This window comes from Rhinolophus ferrumequinum, chromosome 13 (assembly GCF_004115265.2).
Source record: "Rhinolophus ferrumequinum isolate MPI-CBG mRhiFer1 chromosome 13, mRhiFer1_v1.p, whole genome shotgun sequence".
Lineage (NCBI taxonomy): Eukaryota > Metazoa > Chordata > Mammalia > Chiroptera > Rhinolophidae > Rhinolophus > Rhinolophus ferrumequinum.
This window is the reverse complement of record NC_046296.1, coordinates 66475594-66499146: the sequence shown is the minus strand read 5'-3', so window position 1 is coordinate 66499146 and position 23553 is coordinate 66475594. Positions and strand designations below refer to the sequence as shown.

The window sequence follows — 23553 nt, the reverse complement described above, 5'->3', positions numbered from 1 at the left end:
ATATTACCTCATTCTATGAATTTTTAATAGCCATGTTTGTTTTATCTTTTCTTTCTTTTTAAACATCTTTATTGTGATGTAATTTGCATACCGTACAATTCTGCCATTTAAAGTATACAATTCAATGATTTTTTTTTTTACATATTTACAGTTGTGAAACCATCACCACAATCAATTTTAGGACACTTTCATATCCCTAAAAAGAAATCTCTGTCCCTTTAGCAGTCATTCTCCATCTCCTCCAACCTCACTCCCAGCCCCTGGCAACCACTGGTCTACTTTCTGTTTCTATAGATTTGCCTGTTCTGGACATTTCATATAAATGGAACCACACAATATGTGATCTTCTGTAACTAGCTTCTTTTACTTAGCGGAGTGTTTTCAAGGTTTATTTATGTTACAGCATGTATCACTACTTCATTCTTTTTTACTGCTGAATATTTATCTTTTAAATGTTCTTTAATACTGACTTTCAAACATTTTTATTCCTCAACCTGTCTCTTCTCTCTGGATACATTTATGCTTATTTACATTTTCCTGGTTCAAAAATCACAAACTAACAGTTTAACCATCAAAGTAGATAATGATTGTACTGGATTATAAACTCAAAGAATAAAATAAATATCCATGAGTCCATACTGATATAAATCATTGAGTAAGTAAATGAAGAAGAGACAGTTTTTCCTTATAGGACTCCAATTAATAAATGTACAAAAGGGAAACAGAACATTAGCATCAGGAAAGCACCACAACAGAAGTGCCTGTACACAAGGGGCAGTGGGTACTAAAATTAATGGGCAAAAGGAGAAGTAGGAACAGGGTATTTGCAGAATTTCAAAGTATCTCCCCAAGGTGTTTATTCATTCATTACAATGGGAAAGATAAACCTTTACAGTGTTGAAATCTGGCCGACACCACTTTACCCAACTGGTCAAGGTCAGCGCTCCCAGTGGTCAGACTCAGGACCGTCACAGACCCCCTGGGATGTACTAAGAAGAGAACAACAGCATCATGCCTGTGGGTCTCTTGCCAAAGATGTACAGCCTCCTCCTAATCATGAGGAAACAGCACCTACGCCCATGTTAGAGGAACAGTCTATAAACTACCTGACCAGTATTCTTCTAAAGAGTTCAAGGTCATGAAAGACAAGGAAAGACGGAGGAACTGTAACAGATTAGAGAAACCTAAGGAGAAAAAAGAAAACACACTGGATTGGGTCCTGGACCAGAAAAATGACACTAGTCAAAAAGCTAGTGAAATTACTCTGTAGGTTAGTTATAGGACTGCACCAATTTTAATTTCTGCTCTTGAAAAATATACTACAAGTAGGAAAGATGTTAACATTAAGTGAATACTATTTTTGAGCCTTTTCTTTAAATCTAGAATTATTTTAAAGTAAAAAGTTGGGTGTTTTTATAAATCAGAAAAGAACTCCATTTCTAATTGTGCTAAAAAAGCACAAGTATAACAGACATGGAACAGATGAACTCTGTCAGCTTGCGGGGGAATGTAAATGTTAGAGTATCTTATTTCCACAGAGACTCTGGGAATTCAGCAATAGAGACTTTTCCTTTAAAACAAAAAAGTCCACATCATTTTACTTTCATGATCCTTTAAAAACTTTTACCTTTTATCAATTATTTTAAAACGTATTTTCTCCCTCATTGGGGATTATGTATTAATTCTGAATGACTTTTAGAAGTTCTGTAAGAAAGACAGACACACATGGACATAAGCTCCCTGTGATTCCTTCAAAGCTACAGTCTAACTCGATCATTTGTAAAAGTTGGGCTTTACCAAGATAAAGAGTAAATTATCAATAAATAAAATGTTACAATATGCTTCTTTGAATAAAGGAGAAATGGTCATTACCTGCCAGGTCTTTTCTAAAATACTCGTATATAATAAAATTATTTTGAAACCAAGTCAATCTTAGTAACCAAAATAATGATTTTTGTATAGAAATCTCATAAAAGGAAGGAGAAAGAGTACAAAAGTGATAAGGAAAAAGCATATGTAATAATTCAATAGGTAAATTCTTAATAGAAAACTAATTATATTACTTTGACAAAACACAGAATGGTAATACTCTAAAGTTTATCATGCATTCTTACTTGAAATTTACCTGTTATAAGTCAAGAACAGATAATTTCAGTATACATCACAATTTATTAAAACTTTTCTTGCTAACCCAGAGAACTGAATGCAGAAGATGTTAGTTTGTTAAAATGATTAAATACAAATTTCAAAATGCACACAAATCAACATTTCTCCGAGCTAAAGTAAAGCTAACAAAACAGACTGAAATTACCTTGATGCAACTGTACGATTTTATAATGTAAGTAGATTAAAACTACACTCTGAAACATTATTGGTAAACTTATTAAATAAGCTTAGAACTGATTAGCCAGAATTTAGTGCCATGCAAAGGCTTAAAGCAGCTATTATAATAAATCCAAGGCACTGAAATGAGCACAGATTTATAAACAGCCCAGCAGGAAGTTGCCAAAGATTGCTTCTACTGGTCTAATAAGAAAATAAGATTTCACTGAAAGTTTCTGTACCTGTCTCTGTTTGTTAAACCCAAAGTCACACGGCTTTAAGGAAGGAATAAAACAGAATGAAGGACACGAGCTTCAAGTTAAACCATCAAACACATATATATATATATAAACATAGGCAGCACTTGTCATTCCTTTTAATTTTCCTGTAACTTTAAACAAAACTCTACAGCAACACAAAGCAAGACACAGTCTCTCTCTCTCTCTCTCTCTCTTTCTCTCTCTCTCTCTCACACACACACACACACACACACACACACACACACAGTAGTTTAATTTCATTAACATGTGCTTGGTAATTTGAAAGCAGTACTCTCAAAATGTATATTCTATTAAAAGAATAAATCATTGGCCATACGTTTAACAAGAAAACCAGGTAAATCAATTTTGTTATGAAAAGTCAATAATCCTACTACATACAAGTTTAAAATTATTAAATATTCTCATTTAAAAATTGCAACTATTTACTGAAGACCAATTTAATAAGATCTAATCATTTGGAATCATGATCACTTCATAAATGAAATACTGTCTAGCTACACTACAGCTAATGTTCAGAAACATCCTTTTCAATTTTGGGTTTTGTTTCTTGGGCATGAGCACATGATATGTGCACTAAAGATGACCATTTCAAAAGAAAAGCCTTAAGAGCCGTGCAGCTCAAGAAATTACATAATGTAATGATGAAACGTATCTATCTGCATACTATGATTAACATAACTATTCTGGTGATGTAGATTTTTTTAAAACTGTCTTTCAAAGCAGAAACACTGCCATTAATTACTTTTCTGTGCCTACTAGATAGATGGTAAATATTCCTGTAAAGGTTAAAACAATCTAGAGACGACTGACAATACTGATTCACAGTTAATTTACAACACTGCTTTAATAAGAGAAAGGGCAGGGCTTTGCTAGCCTAATGTCAGATGTTTTTCTTTCTACATATTCATTATCTGGAGCACCTCATGGGAACTCTTGTTTTCTAGTTTAAGTATCAACCTTATTATAAGGAGACTTTTTAGGAAGTTACTATGGATATCTGCGGAGACTTGAAAAAAATATCAAAAAATGAGTACTAATGAAATTACACTACAAGAGACCCAAAGCACAAAAGAAAGCTATTGTTAATCTAGTTGGAAAATGTAATTTAACTCTTCAAACTACACGAGAAATAATAATTAGGTCAAAGTTCACAGATGAGGCTTAACACCATGTTTTAAGGGCAAAGTTTTAAAAACCGTAAGTACTAAACGATTGCAGTGAATACGATTTTGTTGTTTAACTTTTAACTGTACTCTAGGATTTCAATAGTGTCATTACTACGATATCATATTTCTTTGAAAGTATATCAATCAATTTAGTTGTGGTTTATTAATTACTCAGGAAAAAAGTTTTCTTTGAGTTGCAGTCTGGCATAAGGACTTTTCAGTAGATACAATTTTTCACTATATTATTAATGGAAAAATAAGCTAATTCTTTTCCAAATTGAAACAGAATAATAAAAACGCACTTCTGAAGTACTTTAGAAAGTGTGAATGAACCTTCTGAAAGAAGCCGCTGAGAGCTGACAGGGAGCGCCCGTCCTGAGCTGCGTTCTGACCCCACCCATGCCTTACCCACCACTTTCCCGTCCAAGTCTGCTCCTGAACAATGAGAGACAGCTTGATTTGGGCATATACTCATTTGAAAACAGGTTGTTAAGTCTAAACCAGTGGTGGAAATAAAAATTATCTACAGATGAGCCCATCTTTTTTTACTTTTTACTTGGTCACTCCACTGATTGGACCCAGTTTAATGAAAACCAAGATCTTCATTTTTAATACCTTTATTAATTCAGTAGTTTTCATCGATCTCTAAAAGTAAAAGTGACAGCACACTGGAAATCAGGATACCATTTAACACTGCCTTTGCAATTCTAAAGTTCTTTACAATTATCCTTTGTGCTAATTAACTATTCGCATGTTTTTCAATGAGGTATAAAAGTGATCTAAATAAAGCTGTCTGAAGGTATCGAGTCAACCCTGTGGCAGAAAAGGTCCAGAAAGAATAACTTAGTGCAACTGATAACTGCCCCATGGCAGCCTTCAAATCCGTAAGCTTCACGAGGGCAGAATTTTCATCAGTACTGTTCACGGCCACATCCCACCAGAACAGTGCCTGGTAGATAGATACTCGGGACATTTGTTGAGCCAGTAAACGATCACCCAGGATCTGTAGTACTTGATGCTAAATAATTCCAGGAAGGATGGAAGGGTAAAGAAATCTCTACCACTCCTCTCTGGAAAAAATGCTTTTCAATGACACAGGTACCACCATAAACAGCATAACTTAAGTAAAAACAGACTATGATACTCATAACTGCAACTCTCTGAAAGATGGAAACGAAATTCCACTGAGGACACCTGGCTCGACACAGGTCCCCATAATGGGTCCTTCCAGTCACGGTCACAGACCCGTCTGAATGCCACTACTTCCTAATAGAAAATGGACTGAAAGAAAGTACAGAGGAAAATTCTCCTGCAAAGCTTTCAAAATGTTAAGGCTTTTGGAGCATTCAAACAACCAAGGATTTTTTTATATTCTAAGAAAACAAACTGACTGACACCTTTCGGCCAGAGAAGCATCAACAGATAAGAGATCTAGTTAATCTAAACTGATTGGAGTATTCGTATTGAGACAAAGGTATTTTAATATGAAATAGTTGTAGTTTCTGAATCTTTAAAGCTCCATGGAATTTGGCCTTTGGGGTACTACTAATAGTATTAAGTACTTAAAGTATGCTCAGGCTGAGTAATCCTTAAATCAGACTGCTGAGGTAGGTTTGCTTTTCCCAGATGAGGAAATCTGAGTATCTAAGAGGATAAGTGACTTGTCCAAGGCCAAGAGCTAATCACAGGGTCTGTTTAACCTGAGAAACCAAACACAGGACTAAGTCATGTTTAGTGTTGACAGGTCCACATGGGGCGCTCCTCTCCTGCACAACTCAGGTACGTCTCACAGACTGGGCCTCAAAGGCTCATCTGGACCGTAGAGCTGGACTTGACCATGGGTACAAGGGTTCTCTGAAGATCCTCAAGAGGGAAGGCAAGTCCAAGGTGGGGGCCAGAGTTCTTTTTTTACTGCTTTTATAAACTGGAACTCTGATGGAGATTTTATTTCTAAAAGAAGCTTTCCTAAAGGTTTGAAGAACACTGGTCCTTTCTAGCTCGAAAATTCTGGGCAGCATATTTTGGGTCCAACATTAATTTTTTTCCAGTTTCATAAGACTTGGCATGTGTTTTCTCTATTATAAAGTTATAAGCAAAAAGCTAACATAGAGGCTTATGTTTTACATGTTGAACTTTGTGAAAAACTTGGATAGGTCTATGATTTATCTGCTAAGTCCTGGACTGGCCTTCACAAGCTACAATTATTACAATGTTCCTTCATGTGACAAAACCCAATTATTTTCATGAGGATCTGCTTTATAAAGATTTATCAGAACTTCCTTGCAAATAAAAAAACAGAAGAGACCACCCTTACTGAAAAGACTGTAATTGGCTAATTCCTTATGGTTTGGTTTTTTTTTAACTCATTATTCTGTGTCTATGATGATGATTTGTCAAAAAATGTTGTGCGGCTCCTGTTATCAAGTCTTCCATAGAAGGAGCAGTTGAATGAGCAGAGATGGACTCAATCTGCAGTCCTGTTTTCCCAGAAACAGTTTTCTCCTGCAGGACCAGAAAGCCATAGGAGCCATGAGGGGCTAAATAATTTTTATATTAACTATATCTATGTTTGTTCAGCTATAAAGATCCCAGACAATGTTCCGATATACAGATACTTCTCCACATTTCCACCACTGCTTTTAATTTGGCTTTGAACTAAGTGTCTACTTTTGCTACAAAACAAATTTCACGTGCTATTGTCATTGTTAATTTCTTAAAAGCAAAGAAAGCTGGTAAGCATCTATTATTCACTAAACAGATCACAAAATTATCTTTTAATATTAAAAGAACAGCTAATAGTACGTTATTTTACTAAACAAAAGCATTAATATATTCAGAACATCTTTACACTTTGTTATTGGGCTTCTAAACACACCTGAAGAATTGCATTATTTCCCCTTCCCCAAAAACTCATTTCAAAATTTGCCTAATGCTCCTCCACTGGTCCCTGAAAGAAACTACAGACACCTTTTAATTACAAGCGTTTGTTCACATTCTTAAGCACGGGAATAGCTACGATTTCAACATGTCTGTGTTACTAGGCCACCAAATTCTTCACAGTATCTGATTTTCATCAAAAGTTTACTGAGGAATTTTAGCTCAGAGAATTGCATTTAAATGCAGGCATCTATGTAGTAAGGGCTCTCTGACCAAACTAAAAGTTATTCTTGCATAGAATGGCAATGATCCATGGATTAAAGATTCCTCCAAATAACACCCAAATAGAATTATTATGGTTTATTGTGTCTATCTTTCGTGGATAACTGGAGTCGCTCAAACAATTCAGCTAAAGTGTTAATGATTTTAAAAGAATCATCAACTCCTCAATGAAAACACCAAAATGGTTCTTGTTCTCTCTTCCTAACATGAACTCAAAATTAGAGTTAAAAGCCTATTGCCTATCCAAATGCATGTTTTAAGTTAAAACATGGATAAACTCAGAATGCAATACGTCACCACATTAATTCCAAGTGCTGTACCACAGTTCAGCATAGCTTTACAGGAAACTGATCATGTTTATATGGACATAGCATTCTGTAAATATATCAACAGAAGTTAAAATACAAATGGGTTTTTCAGTTCCACAGTGATTGAGTAAATGAAGACTTTCAGGCTTATCACATTGACTGTATTTCTTATTAAGTACAAAGTCTTCAATAATAGAGTGACTTCCTACACACTTGTCTGTTTGTTTAGGAAACCCACCTTGCGATGGTGGGGGGTTGAAGAATTCTCTTTACATGCTGATAGCTCTGTGTTTATCTGGAAATTTTATTTTAATCAATATTTTATTCAAAATTTAATCAAAATTTTATTTTAATCAACAGATAAAGAAAAGCAGTACTGTGCTTACACTAAGGCTTCAAAAGCTGTGGACACCTACATTAAGGATAAGTCACTAGAGAGCCGTTTCTGATCTACACAATCTAGCTCATAGTGTCTTTTTGTAGTCTCATGGGTGATTTGAGGTATTTTCAAAAATATTCTACATGTAGAGTACCAGCTGTGGGCTTAAGGAAAACAGGCAAAGGTGCAAACAGAGCTCAACACTAAGGAACAAATACCACCAAGCGAATGCTCCTGGCGGCTGCGGAAAACACCCCTTCCTTACTGGACAATCAAAAAAACCCATCCCATGTTATTGAAAAAGGGGAAAAGCAAGAGGAAAAACAGATCAAGTCAACATTAGCTCTTTAATTACTTCATGATCTACGATATTAGTATTCAGTACTCTACGCTAGCTGCCCATCACAGCACAGATGCAGTTAGTGAACTGCGAACATCACAATGAAGAGTCGTTATTGCCGCGGCAAGCGACAAGACGCCCGAAATTCCACACCACAAGACTACTCCATTACCCTCGAGGAGCTTGTGGGTGAAGAAAGCCCCTCGGCAGCGTCCTCCTTGATAACCTCCTAACAACACAAAACAAGAGTGTGGGTGAAAGGTGGGGGGGTGAGCCAGACTAGGATGATGAATGAACATGATGTTAAAATAATAACAGAAAACACCAAAACCAGGAGGTGATTAGATTCTTCCTTCAGTGACAACATTTTAAAATATAAAATATAAACAGCAGCTTAAATCCTACATCTTTTGCCTCCTACTTTATAAAAACAAATTAACCAGGAATATTTTTTTAATTGTTAAACTAAGTTTATCATCAGGAACACCTAACATGTTAGGCACTGGTGTATTTTGTTAGATTCAGTAGTACATTTGAATGATTTCCTTACCCTATTTAATTTCTGCCATTAGATTAAAATGTTCTTTCAATACGTCATCTAATTTTTACCCAACAGAACTAACATGTATATATAGATACCATATATGTATATCCTTGAAAAAAATATTAGAAATTAGCAGACGTAAAGGTTTACTTTTAAAAGTCTGGTAACCGACACTACATTATCGGCCAGAAACACTGATTGTCAACTACTCAACATTCATCCACTGAGGCTACTAGTCATTGCCCTGCATAGATATTTATGAGATATGAAAACAAAATATATTTTCTTAGTAATAGCTTGTTTCTTAAAACTATTTATAAAGTAAGTTGCACTTTCACTACAGAAAGGAAACAATCAAACTTCTAATGCTCTCTGCGTTCCTTATTAGATTAATACTTTAGTTACCCTTTTTTTATACTTACTAGGCCATTGCTCTGTTCTCTGGGCAAATTCGATTTTACTGATGGACGTGAGATGAGATGTTGGGAACCGCCAGGGTAATACCTTGGCGTGTAAAGGTATGGGGCAAAGAATGGCTATGGAAAAAACACGTAACAAAAGAAGGGGATAAACAATCACAGAAATCAAAGTGTAATGAGACTTATAAATGAAACTAACCAATAAAATACAACTCCAAACTTTTAATGCAAGTGACAAAACAAAGGAAAAAAGCCTCACTCATATTCCGTAAGATATCAAACTCGAACTTAAGACACAGTATTTAAATTTTTATATTTTTGATTTACTAAAAGCTTTTTTTTAAGCAACTAAATTTTATACCTTACAATTTGACACAAGAGTTTCTTTTTACATTTAACAATTTTACGGGCTTATCACCATGTGTCCGGTTCTAAGTGACTTACAAATATTAACTCATAATCTCTTCTTTTAAAAAAAAGGCAGAGTGGAATCTTAATAGAACACTATTCTTTACAAAAGAAGATTAGCCTTAAGAAAGACCAAAAAAAGTCTCGATTATACAAGAACACCCTAGCATGAATTCCAGGAGTATCTGTTACTCTCAGTTCCTACAGTTTACCTTACAGCCTATACCCTGGAGTTTACTCTATCTTCTGATTCCAAATGAGCAAGCTTATTTTTTTTAGTGGGAAATCGATTGTTAAGATTTCTAACTATAGCATTTATTTGTAACAAGCTTCATATTAATAGGAGCTATCAGATTAGATGGGCTAAACATAAAGATTAAAATTTCCCCAAGCTTCATTACACTGAAATAACATCTTCTGCTACCTTTTTCACTCCTGCCATTTTAAGAAAATTATTCTGCTTTTAATTTCCAGACTAGAAACCTCAAGTAGCTAGAGCAAAAAAAATCTAGACCTAACAACATGAGAGAATTTTATGTTTTAAAAATAAAAAAACGTTATTAAAGCATCACGATTGTTGTTTATGTAAAATTAGTGAACACAAACAAGGTCTCAGCCCAGATGGTATGATAATTAAAAAAAATTTTTTAAATAAAAAAGAAAAAAACTTCTTGGTCTCAAAAGTTGAACTGTCATGTAATGATCAATTGAGCCATTTTAAGTAAGTTACATTACAGCAGATTTGAAGACCAGAAAATAAAAACTTGCATTTCACACGGCGTACCAAAGTTTCCAAGGATGGGAGACATTATAAAATGTGATTGTTTTGCCTTTTTCTCCTTGTCTGAGTAAAAGAATGGAACTTATACAGGCAACATTTTTCAAAAATTGAAAATTTAAATTCTGGAATTCCTTTTTTACCATATTTATTCTAAACTCTTTTTTTTCCTAGCTCATATGAAATTTATTTAGGTATGCACTTTGCTTCTATGAATACTAGCCCCTATGTTTTCTTGAATTAGACTAAAGAGGAAAACAACAAAAATAAGGGATTGCAATGGATCTTAGAGTTAGTTCCAGAAAATATAATACTAGTGTTCATGCTCCATTGTCCTACAGGAAATATTAGTGTTAATCAAGGTGCAGACAGCTCGGGCCTACTAAACTTGATAGGGTCTGAACACCACCAATAATTAATTGTGCTTCCATCTTTTCAAGTAGAAAGTTATCATATTTACACTTAGTAAACAGTTATAATGACTGAAGGTAACCTGAAATAAGACTCCAGAAATGGGGTGTGGTACTGTTATCTGGCAATAACATCTGAGTCCTAAAGCAGTATTTTCCATCATTATCTCAGTTAAAAGTTGTAACACATATTAACTATAGGCTTACTGAACTACTGTAGAAATTTAAGTTTATCATTGCTTTAAATGTCAATATAAATTACTATACAAGATATAACAAATGGAACATTTGTTTATCAACAAATTCCTCTGAATCATAGGCTAGCCACTGCTAACCCTGTAGAGTTCACTTTCTTATCGAGATAATAAATGAAAGCAAAAAGCATCGCTAATATTCCATCTCAACTGATACCTAGAACCTATTAAAATTCCAACTTCTTTTGATTTAAAAAAGTCATATTAAATTAAAACTTAACATTTTTCCTATTTTAAAGCTAAAGTACAGCTTCCAAACAATAACAGAATCCATAAGCAGAAATTTCTGGTACTTCCCTAGAATAAGTTCTTCAAATGAAAGATTCCTAGTACTTCCTTACCCTGTTATAGAATGGATGCTGGGGTCCCGTCATACCGCTGTAATAGCTGCTGTGAGGCTGTGGTGACACAACCCCACCTGCGAACGGCCCATTGAAGGAAGTGGAAGAAGAACAGACAGACGGAGGCTGGCTGTAGCCTGACGGTGGTCGAGGAGGAGCTTCGTGTAAAGGCAGTGGGGGATATGCAAGGCCCCCGATATTAATCTGGTCTCTTGCAGCACGAACATCTGAAAAATTAAATGATCCCCCAGAAGGCACAAGAGAATAGGACATTAATAATTAGCCCAGTTACCACTTCCTCCTCTAGTTACTAGAGAGAAACATGATTTTGTCACTCTTGCCCGGGGTTCCAACTGGCTTGAAGCAGCAGGACTCCTGACTACTCACACTTTGCATAAAATCTTCTTTCACCATTTGAAAATCACCATCTGGATTTTTCTCTTCGGTTACCAGAAATATAAATGTTTCTCTGACTTTAAGGTATTTGTTGGTGCTATTCTAGCAATTCTTGATTCATAAAGTGTTACCGACTATTAGTAACGCACACTTGCTTAGTGTTAACAAGTACAATGTCAGCTGAGGCTGTGGCTGGCAAATGACGTAACTTACCCGCCTCTGAACAACGACAACAGCCTTTTAACAGGTGTCTACAACAAGAATGGAAAAGTAGTCCAAGGCTCTCTCTTCGTAATTCCTGGAAACTCAGAGGTGGCTCAGCAGTGTCGGGGTCACACACAAGACAGTGTGTTCCAGGAAAAGTTGTGTGTGTGTGTGTGGGTGTGTGTGTGTGCGCGCTGTGTGTGTGTGTTTCTGTGGTGTGTCTGTGGGGGGTATGTGTGTGTTATGTGTGTGTATGGGGTGTGTGTGTTATATGTGTACGTATGGTGTGTGTGTTGTGAGTGTTGTGTGCTGTGTGGGGGGTATGACTGTGGTGTGTGTTATATGTGTGTATGTATGGTGTGTGTGTGTGTGTGGGGGGGGGTGTATCCATGTGTGTATGTTGTGTATACGGTGTGTGTGTGTATCTGTGGTGTTTGTGGGGGGTATGTGTGTGTGGTGTGTATGTTGTGGGTGTGTGTGTATGGTGTGTGTGTGAGAGGGTATGCGTATGGTGTGTGTATGGTGTGTGTGCGTGCACACATGCATGCACGTACATATATAGAGGTACCTCAAGAACAACTTAAATTATTCCCCATACTTCATGTCCCTATCCTCAAGTTCCAGTCCACAAATTTAAGTTAAAATTTAAAAAGTAATATAAAGAGCTTCTCTCTCTGGATAAAGATCTCTATTACGAGCAGAAGATTGGTGACAGAACAACTACAATGGACTGACATCTTAAAGTGGTGACCGTATGTTAAAAGGAATCTAATTCCAAAATAAGGATTCGGGCGTGTGGGTTGGGGAACATAATAAAGTCAGTTTAACAACATTTCCTTAACATTCCCCAAAAGATGTCAAGACTCCTAACCATTCGTCCTCCTGGGTAGTGCTTGGGTCAGTATTTCTTGGTTTTTCAGGGAGCAGGAGAAACTAATTAGCTAAGTTAGAAACAGGAAAATTCATTAGGACTTTAGAAAAGAAAAATTAAATTTCCTAGTAATACCCACCTGCAATAATTTCCCGTAGTTTAGGGTCTAGGTTTACAGTGCACGGCAAGAAGGTTTTCACATCTCGAGCCACAAGAACTGGGGTTCTTGAAGACAAAAACACTTCAAAGTTTCTTATGTCTCCATCTATTTCAAGCAGTGGTTCAACATCTTTAGTTGTTGGAATATTCTTTGATATTCTTCAAACAGAAACAAATGAAAAAGGTAATTAATGCCATGATTAGAAAGGCAAATTCTGTATATAACTTAAACAAATCTTAAAATTTGTTATTTATAAAAGTAAATAACACATTATACACTTTGCTCTCATTAAAATTTTTTTTAAAAAAAGAAAAACAAAATAAGTGGTAAAATTACAAAATTACTAGGTAACAAGTGAGGTCAGAATTACATTGCCTTTCACCAAAGGCAGGACTTGGGTTAGAAAAACAGAGGGAAAAAGTAACACACATACCGATCCTACAGCGTTACTGATTACGTCTCAGTGAAAATCAAATGCGTTGTCATTTTATACATGAAGATAGTGGGTCTTATACAAATTAAACAGCCTGCCTAAAGTCGCAAGACTCGGAAAAAGAAATCTGACTGGCTCTAAAGCCATGTTTACTACAGAATACCATGGGCCTCGCCTTTGCAAAGAAAAGAAGAAATAAAGAATAATCTTTACATAAATTACAAAGACCAGGAAATAATTAGCACAGGCTTTCCCTTTTTTTTAAAAAAGGTTTTATTTTCTACTGTAAAAGTAACATATGCTCACTATTAATAGATAAGCATTTATATAAGGCAGAGAAACACAGAAAAATAGAGGAGGAAAGACATAATTTTACCAACTAGACATAATAACTACAAATACAGTGTGTCACTTAATATTTTTTATTATGCAGAATTTTTTAAATAGTTGGGTTTAGATATGTAAACAACTTTGTATCAGGCAGAAGTCTTAAATGTAAAGACAAGTAATAGTCATTAAAAAAATACTTAGTAAACCCTTTTTTGTTGAACTATATAAAACTGCCATTTTTATAGGTCAAAATGGTCAGTTACTGACAATTCCATATGGTTCAATACCGCATGCCAGGCAAAGTGCAGATCTGAGGCAAGCAGTAAAAATGCATCACAGAGAAATAAAGGGATAGAAAATATGAAAAAGAGATAAAAAGACAAGGAGATAGGTGAGAAAGGTGGAAACACTCAAATGCCCACTGATAGATGAAGAGATGACAAACTTGTGGTACATCCATATAAGGGAACACCGCCTAGCAACACGCAGGAGTGAACTTCCACACGCATTGACAAAGTCGATCTCATAATAAATTAGGTTGCGTGAACGAATACAGCCAATCAAGACTGCACAGTTGTATGTTTTCATTTACACAGAACTAGAAAAATGCAACACAATCTATGGGGACAGAAAGTAAGTCAGGGGTTCCTGTGAGGTCAGGGGTGTGGGGAGAAAGGAGACAGGGAGGCATTCCGAAGCACAGGAGGAAACTTTTGGAAATGACAGAGGTGTCCACTTTCCTGATGGTGGTGATGATTTTGTGGGTAAATACATATACAAGTATCAAAACTTGTGGAACTGTACAATTTAAACATGGCAGTTTAATGTATGTCCATTATCCCTCATAAAGCTGTTTTAAAATCACTGTACATTTGGAGATATCTTCAAGACCCTCAACTCTCAATTAATTAGTCAAGAATATCAACTGTTAGATTTTACTGACCCGTTTCAGAGGAGCACTTAGATTTTTCAGGCCCTTCCAAAAGTGAAATGGGCTCTTACTCTAGTATTAGTTACAGTTATATTATTTCTTTGGGACCAGCACTTTACTGCTGAGACCCTTAAAAGCCATCTAAGGGAAAACCCAGAGAACACAATTAGCAAACAAGAAAAGACTAGGGTGCTGGTGAGAAAATAAGGACAGCAATTTTGTCTTAATGAATTTCAGGAAGTCCCTTTTATGGACTCAGGCACACATGCGTGTACTAGAAAAGCCCTCTGAAATGGGATTACTTCTTAATAAATTAAAATGGCATTCAAACTGATGATTAAATGTATTTAAAATGAAATGGAAAACTTGGAGAAGAGTTGCACAGAATCATCTGCAGAAGTGGCCAAAGTATCAGAGCTTAGCCAGTTCACAAGGTAGTCCATCTATTTCAGGAGCTTAACATACAATCCTCAGAAGAGAAGCTAGCGAAATTTAGATAAAAACACACAGCTGACAAGTCACATGAAACATATTAACTGAATTTTAATGCCAGCTCTGCTTAAGCTTGAATGTGAACACTGTTCTCAATCTGATAAACAATACGGCTGTTTCCAAGCCAATAGTCTATTACTGGTTCCAGACTGAAGTCTCTGCCCAACCTTCTGAGCTCAGCACATGAAACTGTCCTACTGAAAGAGATATTTATGTAAATGGGCATTACTGGCAGTGGGTCACCCAAATCATATGTGCCTTTTGTTTCCAGATATTTTTCCAAAGGTTAGTATTTAAAGAATTTATGTAACTTCACTTTTCAATTAAGAGTGAATTCAAATTTCCAGTATTATGAATCATGTGAATTCAGGCTGCCAGCAGTTAAATGGCCCACAGAAAGCATTATAAAACCTCAGGCATCAATGAGATCCTAGTAAGTTTAAATGCAATTTCTTTCTGAGCTACCATCTAGCAGTACAGTACTTGTTAATGCCAAGATCAGTGTAAGTTAAAAGCATTTGATTATAAATGACAGTGGTTTATACAAAGTCCATATTAATTCCTTGGCAGAAATTACACAAGCCATTCATATTACTTCCATTCAAAATGAGGTTTTAAATTACATGGGAAAAATTCTATTTTAAATCAAAACATAAACAGGATCTAAGAGCATAATTTCTGGAGAAGGTGTTATTTATTATACTTTATCTAAAAATAGCTGCCTAATAATGTCATTATTTCATCATAAGACATTAAAAATTAAGATAAATTTTCTTTAAAATTTTAAACTGGGAAAATTCTTAACTGCCTCAGAATTTTATTACCTTGAAACAAATATAACTTCTAGTAGACTCTCAAATACTTTCTCTCAGTGCATGTCCATTTGTTAAATCCTCTACGCACAGAGCACTTGTGGGGTTCTGGGAGTTAGGTGGAACACACAGAAAAGGCCCACTCAGCATTGTTGAAAGGGTAAGAAACAAAGATAAAATCACATCCACCGCTAAGTCCACTACGACCCGTGGAAAGATAACCACACCCCAGGCAGGAGCTAACCTAAGCTCTCTCCTTCTGCCTTAACCCAGCTCTACCTGCTCCTGCTTCGTAGCTCAGCTCCACCCCGTCTTCAGGGAGGTCCTCCCTGAGACCAGGCGGTCCTCCTCCATGACAAGCCCTCCTAGCACATATGTTTTCTGGGATACCACATTATCACAACTGGAACGTTATATCCATTAGTGGAATTATTTTATTAATGTCTACCCCGCACCCTAAACTGTAAATTCCATTCAAGCTGGGAGAAGTTTGGTTTGTCAACCATTGTATCTCCAGCGCTTACTCTAGAATATTGTCTTATCACTACTGCCTAATAAATATTTGTAAGTAAACTATACAAGACAATCTATCGTCCCCAAAGAACTCTATTCTTTTAAAATAATTTTCACTTTCATTATCCTTCCCAATATCAAGAAGAACTCTGTACTTGGGAGAGAGTAGGATGATCCATTTCGAGTTAATTTTTGTACATGATGTGAAATAGGGGTCCAACTTCATTCTTTTGCAGGTAGAAATCTAGTTGTTGCAGCACTAGTTGTTGAAGAGACCATTCTTTCCCCCATCAAATGGACTTAGCTCCCTTGTCCAATGCTCAGTTGGTCATAGATATATGGGTTTATTCTGGACTCTCAATTCTATCCCACTGGTCTATATCCTTCTGGGTTTAAATTTGTTGGTTAAATTTTTTCTTGTGGATTCTTTGGGATTTTCTATACGCAGGATCATGTCACTGGTTATTAGAGATAGTTTTACTCTGTCCTTTCCAATTTGGATGCTTTTATTTCCGTTTCTTGTCTAATTGTGCTGGCTAGAACTTCCAGTATAACACTGAAAAGCAGGTGGAAGTGGGTGTCTTAAGTCAACTCAGGCTGCTACAAGAGAATAAACATTTATTTCTCATAGTTCTTGGAGTCTGGAATCCGAGATCGGGGTGCCAGCACAATCCTGGGGGGATTCTGATGAGAACCCTCTTCTGGGTTGCAACTCGCTCTCTCTCTGGTCCTTCTTAGAAGGAAACTAAACCCACCATGAGGACTCCACCCTCGTGACCTCATGTAAACCTGGTTACCTCCCAAAGGCCTGGCCTCCAACACCATCACAATAGGGGGTGGGGTTTCAAGAAGGCATCCTTGTCTTGTTCCTGTCTTGAGGAGGGAAACTTGCAGTCTTTCACCACTGAGAATAATGTCAGTTGTGGGTTTTTCATTGATGCCCTTTATCATGAATAAAGTTCCCTTCTATTCCTAGTTTTCTGATGATTTTTATCATGAGAGGGTGCTGTATTTTGTCAAATGCTTTTTCTGCATTCATTGAGTGTTCTCTTGCAATTCTTCTTGTTTCTGTAAGACTGATGGTAATGTCCACACTTTCTGATTTTAGTTATGTGTGATTTTTTTCCCCATCTTTCTTTTCCGTCAGTCTAGTTAAAGTTTTGTCCATTTTGTTCATCTTTGCAAAGAAACAACTTTTGGTTTCATTGCTTCTCACTATTGTTGTTATATTCTCTATTGTATTTATCTCCGCTCTAATCTTAATATCTCCTTCCTTCTGCTAGCTTTGAATTTTTGAAATTTGCTCTTCTTTCTCTAGTTCCTCAAGGTATGAAGTTAGGCTATTAAGACATTCCTTCTTCTTTAACGTAGATATTTACAGTTATAAATTCCCCTCTGAGCACTGCCTTTGCTGCATCCCATTAGTTTTAATCACTCCTAAGAGTCTTATAAAAGTACGTTGATAACGATTCTATGAGTCACCTTTCATATTATGTTAGAAAGAACATTGCCTAAGGGTTCAGAAAGACAGAGGCTTTCCTTGCTACAGCTGAAGTAACAAAAGTAATAAAGTGACAAAATCTGGAACCGCCCACACACAGAAGGCTGCTGAGTGCAGAGCACTCCATGGAGCAAAGAACTACTGTCAGAAGAGAAAAACGAGGCAACGGTGTCAGGTGTCCTCACTACTTTTCAAAGCCTACAAAAGTAATGCTGCATTTACAAGCATCCGATTCAGTAACTACACAAAGCACTTGCGCACACTGAATGAATAATTGTGCCAAACCTTCAGGTTTGTTTGTTTCTGATTTCAAGTACTTAATGTGTTTGACTTATGTGTTTAAAGATGGTCTAATTAGGGTTAAATAAAGTAAACCATAGAAGTACTTTCCACATTGCCACAGAAATCACTGGCAGAGCTAAACAATGTTATTCTTTTATTTACTAAGAACTTAGTGTACATTTTTAAAAAATTATCTCCAAGATGATCTAAATAGCCAAAACACTAAAGCCTAAGATGACTTTTTTCTACTAATGGAGGAAACGTGTAGGCATGTAATTTAATGGATGAAAAAGATGTTCAATATGCAAGCTCAGCAGACGGTCATTAGACACACAATTTACACATGTGCAGCTGGGCCTCGGCCAGGCTTCACCTGGGCGGCACGAATGTGGCCTTGGCGGCAGATACCACCAGGCCCAGCACCTCACGTGCCACAGCTCTCCTTTCCAAGTTATGGCCCCCCTTCTGGGTCACAAATCAGTGCTGCTGGCACATATTTCAGCTGTTCTTCCTTTTTGTTTCAAGCATGAATAACAAACATGGTCAGAGACTAAAAACCAAACTACGACGAGAGATTTAATAAGAGGAAAAGTTTATGACCATAAAAATCTCATTTTCTCCACATCCTCACCAGCACTTGTTGTTTGTTGATTTACTGATGATAGCTACTCTGACTGGAGTGAGGTGGTATCTCATTGTGGGTTTTATTTGCATTTCTCTAATGATCACTGAGGTTGAGCATTTTGTCACGTCTGTCGCGATCTCAGAGATATAGAGGAAAAACGGAGGGTTGCTAGATGGGAGGGGGTTGGGGATGAGGGAAAAGGTGAGGGGATTATCGTGTTTTCCCCCAAAATAAGACCTAGCCGGACCATCAGTTCTAATGCATCTTTTGGAGCAAAAATTAATATAAGATCCGGTCTTAATACAATACAATACCGGCAGTATAATATATAATATAATTAATATAATACTGGGAATATAATATAATATAACATAACATAACATAACATAACATAATACAGGGTCTTACATAAAACCGGATCTTGTATTAATTTTTGCTCCAAAATACGCATTAGAGCTGATGGTCCGGCTAGGTCTTATTTTCAGGGAAATGCAGTAGAAAGCACAATTGGTAACCACAAGATTGCCATGGGGATACAAAAGACAGTTTGGGGAATATAATCAATAATGTTGTAAAGATTGTGTAGAGCATCCGATGCACACTTGTCTCCTTAGGGAGACCACTCATGGGCCGTGTAGGTGCCTGACCTCTGCACTGTACACCTGAAGCTGCAGCTGAATAATATGGAATGTCGACTGTAATTAAATATGTATAGTCATGGGATGTGGAGTACAGCATAAGGAATAGAGTCAGTGGAACTGTAACAGCCACATACGATGTCAGAGGGTAGTAGATTGGGGGAGGGGGTTACCACTTTGTGAGGGGGGTAAATGTCTGACTATTACATTGTTTTGTACACCTGAAACTAATAAAAAAATAAATCTCCTTCTTTATAAGTTAGAAAGAGCACTGAATTATTTTGACACAAAAGCATTTACACTCAAAAAGAAATGAGGCTTAGTTCAATTCACCAGTGTGTTCAACTGACAAGGAAACTTAATATAAGCAAAGTCTGAGGGGAAAAAGTCTCCTGTTGAAGCTGTTATATAAACTTACTACATATTTACATGTTAAATACTTTCCATTAAATGTAGTTTGGACAAAGGCAGTGATCTCTAGGAATAGAACGTGTGCATGAAGTACAACTTGCCTGTATTCTGAAATGAAAGAATATTTACCGCACTGACTCCTTAAATCCAGACTTGCTCTGAGGTAACAGAATAAGGCTGTAATGTATGACAATTAAAAGTAAAAGCAATGAGGGGCCGGCCCGGTGGCTCAGGCGGTTAGAGCTCCGTGCTCCTAACTCCAAAGGCTGCCGGTTCGATTCCCACATGGGCCAGTGGGCTCTCAACCACAAGGATGCCGGTTCAACTCCTCAAGTCCCCCAAGGGATGATGGGCTCCGCCCCCTGCAACTAAGATTGAACAGGGCACCTTGAGCTGAGCTGCCGCTGAGCTCCCCGATGGCTCAGTTGGTTGGAATGTGTCCTCTCAACCACAAGGTTGCCGGTTCGACTCCCACAAGTGATGGTGGGCTGTGCCCCTGCAACCCCTCCACAACTAAGACTGAAAGGACAACAACTTGAAGCTGAACGGCGCCCTCCATAACTAAGATTGAAAGGACAACACCTTGACTTGGAAAAAAGGCCTGGAAGTACACACTGTTCCCCAATAAAGTCCTGTTCCCCTTCCCCAATAAAATCTTTAAAAAAAAAAAAAAAAGTAAAAGCAATGAGATTGATTTCTTAGAGGGAATAACAAAATACATTTAAAGGCTGGGTCACTTGTGAACTGTGTGTGACTTGGGACAAGCCATTTAACCCTCTAGACTGCATTTTCCATATTTCAAAGGGGCTGAAGTAGATTTAGGACCCTGCCCCGGGTCCTGGAGGTGTTCCCTCCAACTCCGGCCCTGCCATGTGGAAGGTGCTCTCTTGCAAGGCAATGAACACAACATAGATAGCCAGCCCTCCATGTGCAAGCTCCCAGGGTGGCTGGTGTGAAAATGAGACACCTGAAGCATAATTTCATTTGGCTTTAAATGTAATTTTGGTAACTACAGGGCTGAAAAAGGATCAACAAACAGGGAAGGTAAAACACAAAAGCTCAGAGAGGTACCTGCTCAGGCTCAGCTGCAATACTGACAGGCACAGCCTTCATTCATGTGTATTATGTCAAATGTTCTGAGTAAGTGTCCTTTTTCTTAAATAGAATGTACTAGGAAAATGTATATTAAAAATTATAAATAATTCACAGGGAAGTAAACTAGTATTTGTTCAATTATTATTATATTAATGTTTATCCTAATATTATTTAATACCTACTGCCTGCATTCTCTAAACCAGGTGTTTTACCTCGTTTATCTAATTTCTATCGCCAACACTCCACGAAACATTATTTCAGTTTTTAAAATGAGGAAACTGAGGCTCAGAGAGGTTAAGCAACTGGCCTGAAATTACCCCGGATGTAAGCGGCAGAGCTGGGCCCCAAGCCTGCCTGATTCAGAAGCCTGTGCCCTGCACACTACTGTACTGGTTCAAACTGGGTGCCACAGACACAGTTCAAAATTCTTACAGTAATTATTTACATGCTTTAACTCCTTAAAAATGTAATAAAATATAATGCTGTTGCATACTAAATTTTAAAACATCAAAGAAGACCAACATTTAAGCCTGTGTGACCAGGTCCTCCTGCTTTTTCTGTATCCGTTATTGGCAGCCTTTGAAATAAAATTTCTCCTCCATCTTCATGTGCACATTTAAATTCCTGCATTGTTTTTCTTTTAATCCAGACCAACACTTCTCTGTTCACAAAGTTATGCAGGCAAACACAGCACATCACCCTACTTGCCTGAGCACAGAGAGTAACAACCAGTTAGAAAATCGCAGCGTTAATTCATGACCCAGGTGACTGGACCTAGTGGAGAAGTAGCACCCAACACTTCAACTAATTCTAAGAAAGGGCAGCAACTGTAAGATTATATTGGTGATTCACCTACAAAGCAAAATTCCCAATTCGTCTTTCAAGTTTCTGTATCAGATTAATAGAAAACATCCTGCCATTACAGAGTCAAGTTTAAAAATTGGGAACATCTGCATCTACGTAGGATTTAGAATTTTCTTGATGTTATATTACCAAAACTAAGCAGAGAACCAAATAGATGTTTAAACAAATGTAGGATTGCAAATCATCCACATGCTTCAATTTTCAGAATAGCTCATTTTCCTTACTAACTGAATTTATTAGGCAATGTTATAATTTGAATCAATTAATTGATATTCATCCTGCTTCATTTATTGGGATTCTAAATAAGATTTAATTTGCAAAAAGGTTTCCAGTAGGGGGAAAGCCTGGTGCACTACAGCATACCACCTCCCTAGGTCCTACCATTCAGTGTTCAGATAACAGCAATTCAGATGACAAAACAGGACTTTTAAGCTATGGTAATACAGAAGACGTCAGAAAAGAGGTTAAGAGAGGCAAAATATTTCACAACTGATTCAATGTGAAAACAGTACCTATCATAAAAAAAGCAAAGCCCACTGTTTTATATCAAGAGCTGATAGTGTGACATGATATTTAAAAATATTCCAGTGACAGTAAATCAGATCCAATTTCCATCGCTGTTTGAGGAACACCAATACCATTGTGAGGTGCTGCCGAGTAAGAAATGTTCACGTTATTGTGGCCTTTAAGAATTCGTTAAAACTTTTACATTAATTATACATAGGAAGCAAATGTTTTGCAGTAAGACTCTGAATAAGGAGCACAGAGACTGGAGACTCAGAACTGAATGGCTGTCCAGGAATAAATCTAGGATCAGAGCAAAGCCTTTATTACACGAGTTATCGCAAAGATTGACTGTGTAGTATGTACAAAATCCAAGTTCTACACTGTCAAGCATTTTATATTTTCAAATCTAAATACAAATTCATAAGATCAACTGAAAAACTCCTTTTCTTGTATTCACCCTTTTCCCAAAAGTTAATTTAAAAGAATTTTAGGAGAAAAGAATACTATTACACTTAATAAAAACTATGCCACATGATCAGGTAACCATTCATTTACCTCTGATCGTGATTCTCAGGGTTTACAAATGTCCTGTGAAGCCACTTAAGAAAAACAGGCATGGAAACTGAACTGCAGAGTTCAAAATATTCATTAAACTCAGGGTTTTCCTTGTTTTTCTACTGTAAAGGGGAAAGCCAAATGCACTAGCTGCATCTCTTGGCTGCCCATGCTAATGTTTCTAGTGAAATACTGCCATCTTGTGGATTTCCTGGATATTGCAAACAGAGTTCACCTGCAGTGTGGCTCCACTCAGCATCGCAACATTTGGACTAGCGAGCATTTTTGTTGTACCTTACTTTTGTGTTTTCTAGTATTTTGAAGAATCTAAAATTATTTTCATTTGAAATTCTGAAATCACAAGCCTCTGTTAAAAAAATAAGTTCACAAAAAAATCAATCTCTACGTGATCTCTAATGGCATATTTAAGTTTTTGGTAAATTTGAATCCTTCAATAATCAGATTATTTTTTAAAATGTAAGCATGCATAATACTCTTACTAGGTTATAAAATAAACTGTAAACCTGCATAGGTAATGATTTTTTTATATATTAAAAAGCTCCTATTTCTGTTTTCAAATGGCCTGAGTTAATATACTTGAGTTTTTCATGTTGAAATTAGAAATACACAACTTTAGAACATTAATATTCTTCCTTTGTTCTACAATAGCATAAAATACTAAAAATGGCATCATAAGTTTAAATGAGAATATATTTTTATGATCAATTTTTTCCTATTAAAAGCAAAAGAAAAGCTATTGAAAAGCTGCCTAGAAAAAAAATTACAGCCACTTAGTGCACATAAAAACGGTATAAAGGCTTAAA

At 36.6% G+C, this 23553-nt stretch overlaps 1 protein-coding gene across 10 annotated transcripts in view; it reads right to left on the bottom strand.

Annotated features, from left to right (window-relative positions):
- KIDINS220 (kinase D interacting substrate 220) overlaps positions 1-23553 on the bottom strand; it is a 92403-nt gene that overhangs the window by 13084 nt on the left and 55766 nt on the right. For 3 of the 10 annotated variants that reach the window (XM_033124449.1, XM_033124450.1, XM_033124458.1), the window contains 5 exons: positions 12720-12898; positions 11110-11336; positions 8922-9035; positions 8128-8184; positions 2565-2597 (listed from right to left, as the gene is read on the bottom strand). In XM_033124449.1, coding sequence (XP_032980340.1) covers positions 2565-2597; positions 8128-8184; positions 8922-9035; positions 11110-11336; positions 12720-12898 — 610 coding nt within the window. The remainder of the gene's footprint in view (positions 1-2564; positions 2598-8127; positions 8185-8921; positions 9036-11109; positions 11337-12719; positions 12899-23553) is intronic. The other 7 variants (XM_033124451.1, XM_033124452.1, XM_033124454.1 and 4 more) reach the window with 4 other exon arrangements.